Source organism: Solanum lycopersicum, chromosome 4 (genome assembly GCF_036512215.1).
Source record: "Solanum lycopersicum chromosome 4, SLM_r2.1".
NCBI lineage: Eukaryota > Viridiplantae > Streptophyta > Magnoliopsida > Solanales > Solanaceae > Solanum > Solanum lycopersicum.
Genome location: NC_090803.1, coordinates 56,998,393 through 57,007,192, shown reverse-complemented (window position 1 = coordinate 57,007,192; position 8,800 = coordinate 56,998,393). Strand labels below are relative to the sequence as shown.

At 31.5% G+C, this 8,800-nt stretch overlaps 1 protein-coding gene across 1 annotated transcript; it reads left to right on the top strand.

Annotated features, from left to right (window-relative positions):
• Positions 1-6,072: 6,072 nt before the first annotated feature.
• Positions 6,073-8,723, top strand: LOC101255585 (F-box/kelch-repeat protein At3g23880). Its single transcript, XM_004237663.5, has 2 exons — positions 6,073-6,270; positions 7,387-8,723. Exon 2 carries the CDS (start codon positions 7,388-7,390, stop codon positions 8,594-8,596), a length of 1,209 nt encoding a protein of 402 aa, XP_004237711.1. The 5' UTR covers positions 6,073-6,270; position 7,387; the 3' UTR covers positions 8,597-8,723.
• Positions 8,724-8,800: the final 77 nt, after the last annotated feature.

Below are 8,800 nucleotides of genomic sequence, written 5' to 3'. Positions count from 1 at the left end.
TCGAAGCGATAAAGATTAGAAATAAGAATATACGGGATTATGTGGGAGTAGCCTCCTACCTCCGTGATAGATAAAATGAGGAGAGTATAGAAATATATCAATTTAAGCAAGAAAGCAAGATTTTGTTACCAATGTTAGAACCTATAGAAATAATACACTTAAGGGATTGATTCAGAATTAACATGTATACTTTGTCCATGCGATAACATATCACGATACGGAATCATGTGATGGAATCAGCATTTGGACATGCGATTTTACGCTGATTTCATTCATGATTTCATAATATGAGATGTGATTCCATATTCTCCAAAAACCAAGATATGGGTATTCCATATCATGATTTGAGATATTTTTAATATAAAAATTTATCCACAAGTTTATATTTTGTTAAAACAATCCCACATTTATATCTACCAACCATTTATTTTATATGTAAATAAAATTTATAACAAGATCATTACTTTCTTAAATTTATTATTCTCACTAACATATAGTCACTTTAACTCACGCCAATCGATTATTGAGTAATATTAAAGACTAGTACACTACAATTTATGTTCAATTTTTCATTAATTAAAGTTAGATGAAACAGTTACTTAAGTGGAGAACAAATAACAATATAGTAATTTGTTATGGTGTTTTATAATTTTTTACTTATTTGGTAAGATTGAATAAAAAAAATTGAATCTAGCCCAAATTGACGGTTATACTAAGAGAGAATGATTTTATAGCTAAGAGGGCCTTGGTGAGCCCAAAGGTAATTAAAATCCTAGATAAAATAAATTAAGAAGAATTGTACTATAAAATAAAATGATAAGAAGTGTGAGGAAGTTGTCAACAGTTTGAGCTATTTCGACAACACCACTCAATCAATTTTTGATACTTCTCCTGTTGGGAAAAATACGGATAAACAAAAAAATATATATATATGTTAAAAGTAATGGAAATAAATGGAAAAATAGCGATATCAAGAATTTTACGTGAAAATTCTCAATAAGGAAAAAAATCACGGGTCAAGAGGAGCAACTGATATCACTATAGTAAGAAATTTTACACAGTGTAGTCACGAATACAATACTCAAAGTGACTACTACACACTCAAAAGAAACAGCACTCTTTTGGTTTCCACCTTACTAAAATATCGCTCACACTCTATTTTTCTTCACAGACTATTTTTCTTATATAGTCTTATCGAATACCTCACTTTGCTCTCAAAGTGGTTTTTCTCTCAAGTTTTTAGTGTGTTCTACAAATGAGCAAGAATGCTTATGTCACTAATGACATAGGTAAATATAGCAAAATAATAAATGGTTGCAAATCTTATTAATTTGTCAACCACCAAATCTTTTATTTTCAACTCCAATTACTATTCCTTTTTAACAATCGTTTCTAGCAATTGAATAGCTAAAGTTGGAGGTTTTAACCAAACTAAGCCATTATATAAAGTCATTCACCAAAATAATATGTTTTTTTTAAAATTTTACAAAACTAGTATAAACGTATTCCACAGTAACGTTTTAGGATATATTTTATTTTTTAAATGTTGATGGCGTCAGATTGATATACCTTACTCACAGTAACGTTTTAGGGGTAAAACGTTACTGAAAATAACGTTTTAAAAGTAAAACGTTACTTACAGTAACGTATATCAACCTAATGCTGTTAATTTTAAAATAATAAAATATACCCTAAAACGTTACCGTGAAATACGTTTATACTAATTTTGTAAAATTTTAGAAAAATGTATTACTTTAGTAAATTGTTTTATATAATGACTTAGTTTGGTTAAAAATTCCTAAAGTTGACCAAAAAATGGGATGGATTTAACATCTCCTTCATCAACTTGTAAGGTTAGATTTCTGACTGATTATTTATTTTGAATTTGAATATGAATTTGTTCTATTTGGGGATATAGGGTTTTGCTGCCATTGTTTCTCTCGTTTTATTTCTTTTCATCTTTTACATTTGAAAATTGTTCCATTTCCAAGGATTTGTTGATTGATATTATTTGAAAAAAGGTATTTAATTACCCTAGAAAACCATATGACTACTTTACTTGTCTCCTCTTAATTATTGATCAGTCCAATTTACTGTGTGTTCTATTAAAACAAGTTTCTTTATCTGTTCTCTTTCAATATGTTTGTAACATGCATGTCTCATGTTACTTATATTTCCACCAGTATGGATGGTGGTCATCCTATACCAGAAGATGTCGTAGGTTATATTCGATTGAGATTGCCAATGGAATCACTCTTGCGTTTCAAATGTGTGCGCAAGAACTGGTGTGCTCTCATTAAAAGTTCGAGTTTCATAAAAGAACATTTTCAACATCGCAACAACAATTGTGCCCGTCTCCTTGTTTGCAATTGCACGTGAAGTAGACCCCATCATAAGGTCTGTTGTATTCTCCTTGCTCCCTGAAGAAATTGTTCCAGGTGTGACCCTAAACAAAAAAACTCTCCTTCAGCTTCCGAGGATCATTGTTTTCACGTGTGTTGCTGGTCCAGTTAATGGATTATCCTTAGTGCAGAAGTAGTTTAATGGAGAAGATGTCTGCTTGGGTTTGTGGAATCCTGCCACCAGAGATTTCAGGTCTCTGCCTCCTGCGCCTTTTGAGATTGAGGCCTTTTTTTTTGCACCATGATCATCATCAGTACGGATTGGGATTTGACCTGTTGACTCTAGATTACAAATTTGTATGGATTCGAGTGTTCTGGGATGATCTAGGACTAGGTGCTACTAATCGTGTCTATTCCTCATGCAACAATTCATGGAAACACCTAACTCCTGAATTTCCTTCCAGTTCTATCTTATTTGCACCCCTTGACGCCACTTATCTCAGTGGGGTTTATTATTGGCTTTGTTAGGGCCTTGATGAGATTTACACGATTCGCTCTTTTGACATGGTCAGTGAACAGTTTGGGGAGATGCAAGTCCCAGATATTCCAAAGGAACACTGGAGGACGCTTACATTGCATGCATGGCGGCTCACTTACCCTGGTTATAATCCATATACTATGTGTTGGTAATGAAACAAGAGGGAAATTGGTCCAAACTTCTTACTATCCAACCTCATATAGATGCTCATTGGCCTCGCAACATCTGGGATAATGATAAGATGGTTTTCAAGCTGACTAAAACTTCACAATTACAGATCTTAGATTTCATCAGCTGGACCATTTCAATGCTGGCTGTTGGGTTTTCAAATACAAGGAGAGCCTTGTTCCAATAAAGAGAGGAAACAAGACTCAGGGCGAGGATAAAGCAGTTGAGCAGATTGACCACTACTTATATACCATATCAATGGTAGAGCTTTGAAATATAGAATATTATGGTGATAAAAATAGAAAAACAGGAAAAAGAAAAATGATTTACCTGTAATGTTGTGACATTAGTTCTCATCTTACCTTATAACATTGTGTTTGAGTTTAAAATTGTTTGGATATGTCATCTTTGTACTATTGTTGAATAAAAGCAGACATGGTATTTTGTGTTCATCAAGGGGCATTCCTTTTGGACTAAGACATTTTAATCTAAGTTGTGCGTGTACTCTCCACTCATGTTAGATTCTCCAAACATGTTAGATTCTCCAAAAATAGACTACTACGGTAAGCAATCAACTTAAAGTGCTCTGCATCTATATCTGTTTTTTGGACTACTTGAAAAATCCTAAATATAGTTTCTAGTTCAACAGTTGAAAAATGTAATGTATTCTTTCTTTCTACTATATTAGCAGACTCTGTGAAAACATTGGTATCAACCTGGCTTGCTTGGCATTTTGAATGAAATAGTTATACTCTTTTGGACAATTTATTTTCCACTTCTTTCCTCAGCATACATTATTATCTCTTTTCTCTATATTTTCAACTTAGCATTACTTATTTGTCTAAACATTGTTTAGTTAAATGTATTATTTATCATTTATTATTATAAGCATGAAGCCTCAAAGATAAAAGTTGAAAAATTAATTTATTCCTAAATATCAAAATATTAAACTACATTTATTATTTAATAATTAAACAATTCTCTTAACTAAATTATAAAAAAAAACGTAAAATAATTAAAAACAATTAAAACATCTATTCAAATTTCTGCCATTATTGTGCTCTACATTTAGCAATGCAAATTTTACCGAATATTGTTATTTAATCTTTAAAAAAAAAAGTTATTCCTTCAATATTTACTACAATATTGTAAAACATTTAATATTCATGGTTACTAATTTAATGTAAAAACTCAAAAGTCTGTAACTGATCCATTAGTTAGGTAAATATTATATGGATATTAAGATGTAAAACATAATTGAAATGAAACTTGAGTGGCTAAAGCGGAAGATCAAATGATTACTCTTGATGAAATTTGACTAATAGAATAAGCCGAGGGAAGAAAAGATATGTAATTAATTCAACGTTTGGAGAGAAAATTCATGAAGAATGGATTATGTGATTCTTACGTACTTATATTATTATAAGTGAGAAGCTCCAACATTAAAAATTGGATTACCATTTTGCTCTTAGACTAAATAAAAATATTATAAAACATGTAAATAATAAAATATTAAATAATTAAAAGTTGAGTAATCATTTTAAAAACAAGTTATTTATCCGTAATTTAACTACATTAATAGAAATCTTTCATCTCCCCGTTAATTAACTTAATACAGATTATTTGAACTCAATTTATAATCCTACTGATTTATATCTCACATTTACTATTTTTTTTCCTTGAGCTTCCAAAAGTTATATGAACTTTTCATGTTCTTGTTAAATATAATTGGAGTAATATATAGTCATGTGCAGTGATTTTCTACAACTCAAGTCACATTAATCTTTCATTTTTAAGCTTTATATAATACTAACCAAAAAGAAAATAATGTCACATAAAACGGAACAGAGAGAATATATAGATCATAAGCAGCTAAATGCCATAAAAGTTTGAATATATAATATATTGTTGATTGGTAACTACTTTATTCCTCTTATGTTCATTTTAGTTCTCAACAATATATATTTAATATATGAAGATTTCCTTCAGTTTGCTAATATCTTTTTTTTTCTATATTTCATATTTTATTCGGCAATTATGTGCCCTCTCACTTCTCACCATCAGGTACATAATGGATATGCTATTTACAACTCTCTCTCTCTTTTTTTAATCAATTTTATTATTTCACATACATAAAATATAGTTTGTACGAAGTGTGATATAGAAATAAGATTTTTGAGATTTGAGAAATTGTCTTAATAATTTTCAGGATATTTAGATCTTATACTTTTTAACATCTTTTAAACTTTTTATAACAAGTCTCTTATTCTTTAATAAAGATTGATTCTTATTATATTTCGTAATGCAATTATACTTAAACAATAAAAGTAATACTCTTATGTCAAATTTTCATATGAAAGGAAATGTTCTTAAATAGAGATTGATTTTTATTATATTTCGTAATACGATTATATTTAACCATACAAATAATATTATTATGTTAAAGAAATTCCAATCTTGATTCAAAGAAATGATACCTGTAGGTGCAATTGTAATTAATATATATTGATTCATTTTATCTTCATCATAATATAATTACTACTTTTTTTTAGGTGTATACTATAAAATTGATAATGATATTCTAGCCATATTAAAGAAGACATATGTTAATTAACTTTCTGTTCAATATTTGCAAAATATTACTTTTATTCGACAACAACTTCTTGTTATGCATACGACGACTATAAGAGGAGAAATTCTCAAATTTTGAAAAATATAAAAAAAAAATTATAATAATAATAATATGAGATAAACGTGCAGAGCACGTTCCCAAAGACTAGTTAACATAAATGTATGGACTGTTAAACGTTATATTAAAAAAAATATTTTAACAATTTTTAATTAACGATAATAGTTTAATTGCCGCTAAATATGTATTTTTAGTGATAATTAACTTTCTTTGTAAGTATTTCTAAAATCTAAAACGAAATTAAATCTAATAACAATTAACTAATGTCATTAATATTTTAACTAAAATTAATTCTACCTATCAAGTTAAGGTTATTTTTAGAATTAAAATATTTTAACTCAAACTCAAGATCTAAAATTAAGAATGCTTATTACTCCAGCAGCAGCAAAGTAATTAAAACCTTAAAAGGAATTAAGAGGAGTTGTATAAATTAAATTAAAATGACAAAGGAAGTAGTCAACTGTTGAGCTACTTGTACAACAGTACAGTATATCTGTTGCCATTTTTATCCTTCTTCTTCGTCAGTTTATAAGGTTAGATCTCTGGTTTTGTTTTTCTGAATTTGAATCTGAATCTGATTTGTTTCCATTTGGGGAAAATAGGGTTTTTACATTTCAATATTGTTCCATTTCCAAGGATTTGTTTGTTGAAAAGGGTAATTACTGGTTCATGCTCCTTAATCACCTGCAAAATTGCTCAATATGCTAACTTGATATGTAGCTTGAAAAATAATTATTGACTAGTTAATGAAAAGACTAGAAACTACATCTTTACTAGTCTCCTCTAATTGACTGATTATTCATCCGTCCAGCCGCCCAAATCAAAAGAAATAATCGAAGATAATTTTTGGCTTTAGATTCGAAATCAAATAGTCTTTTAAGTATTGGTGCTAAAATCGAAGAGTTAAGTATGTATTATATTTTTCCTTTTTTATTTTATTCTTTGGTTATGCTCCAGATATATAGTCAAAACACAAGAAACTTTTATTCAGAAAAAAAAAATTAGTCAGCTGAATAATTGCTTATGGAAAATAGAGGAGAAAGTTAAAGAATTAGCAAATCTTGAATGGTGCACACCAAACAATGAAGATGCAAGTACAAATGAAAACTCATCTGCAATAGCTAAGATAAATCTAAGAATTAATTTGTTTTTGTACCTGAACGTATACAGCGGAGGCCATAAATGTATGTGTAAAGGATCAAACATTAATGAGTAAATGGATGCTAATGAAGTTACTAAAAGTGCACTAACACTTGAAACTTAAAAGGCTATTAGTGCACCATATAAAAGAAAGGGAAGGGATGACTTTGAGTCTGAAACATAAGGAACTATTTTGGATCTTTTCTCCCAAATTGATCTACAAGAAATTTTGTCAAGATATTTTTAAAAATATATTTATGTGTATTGGCTTGCGGATGTAAATATTTGTCAAGATATTTTTAAAAATATGTTTATGTGTATTGGCTTGCGGATGTAAATATTTGTGGCCGAGTGGTCAAATGTGTAACTTTCCCTTTTTTTGCTTCACATGGTAATGCTGCTGCTTGATCTTCTTCGGTGCACTGTGTGTTCTATTAATGAATGTTTTTTAGATCTGTTCTCTTTCAATATGTATGTAAGTTACCTCATTCTACTTGTATTTCCACCAGTATGGATGGTTGCCGTCCTTTACCAGAAGATCTAGTAGTTGATATTCTATTGAGATTGCCAGTGGAATCACTGTTGCGTTTCAAATGTGTGTGCAAGCACTGGTATGCTCTCATCAAAAGTCCGAGTTTCATAGAAAAACATTTTCATCACAAGAACAATTGTGCTCGTCTCCTTGTTTGCAACTTGAAAGTAGCACGTGAAGGACACGCCATCGTAAAGTCTGTTGTATTCTCCTTGCTTCCTGAAGAAATTGTTCCAGGTGTGATCCCTGAACAAAAAACTCTCCTTCAGCTTCCGAGGGTCGCTGATTTCACGTGTGTTGCTGGTCCAGTTGATGGCTTATTCTTAGTGCAGAAGAAGTTTTATGGAGACGATGTCTGCTTGGGTTTGTGGAATCCTGCCACCAGAGAATTCAGGTCTCTGCCTCCTGCGCCTTTTGAGATTGAGTACTTTTTCTCGGACCATGATCATCAGTTCGGATTGGGATTTGACCTGTTGACTCAAGATTACAAGGTTGTATGGATTCGAGTATTCTGGGATGAACCGGGACAAGGCGTTTATCCTCGTGTCTATGCCTGTGTCTATTCCTCATGCAACAACTCATGGAAACACCTAACTCCTGAATTCCCTTCCAGTCCTACCTTATCTGCACCCCTTGACGCCACTTATCTCAATGGGGTTTATTATTGGCTTTCTAGGGGCCTTGATGAGATCTATACGATTCGCTCTTTTGACATGGGCAGCGAACAGTTTGGGGAGATGCAAGTCCCAGATATTCCAAGGGAACATTGGGGGACACTTACATTGCGTGGCAACTCACTTGCTTTATTAACCGGTGACCCTGGCCAACCTATGACATCCATATATGATGTGTGGGTGTTGGAACAACAGGGAACTTGGTCCAAAGTTCTAACTGTACAACCTCACATAGATGTTCATTGGCCTCGCAACATCTGGGGTAACGATAAGATGGTTTTCGAGATCGCAGAAACTTCACAGCTGGTGCTATATGACCCTACAACAAGACAAGTTACAGATCTTGGATTTCAGCTGGACCTTAACATTGCTGGCTGTTGGGTTTTCAATTACAAGGAGAGCCTAGTTCCAATAAAGAGAGGAAACAAGACTCAGGGCGAGGATCATGCAGTTGAGCAAATTGAACACTTCTTCTATACCATACCAATGGATGGAGATCCTGTAATATTGTGACATTAGTTCTTATCTTGCCCTTCCTATAACATTTATGCTTGAGCTTAAAATTGTTTGGATCAGTCATCTTTGTACTATTATTATTGAATAAAACGCAGACATGGTATTTTTTGTTTATGTTATCAAAGGGCATTCCTTTTGGAGTAAGACATTTTAAGTTAAGTTGCGAGTGCACCCTGCACGCACTCATGTCAGATTCTCCAC

Coding starts and splice junctions, on each gene's coding strand:
- LOC101255585 (XM_004237663.5), top strand. CDS start 7,388: ATGGATGGTTGCCGTCCTTTACCAGAAGATCTAGTAGTTGATATTCTA.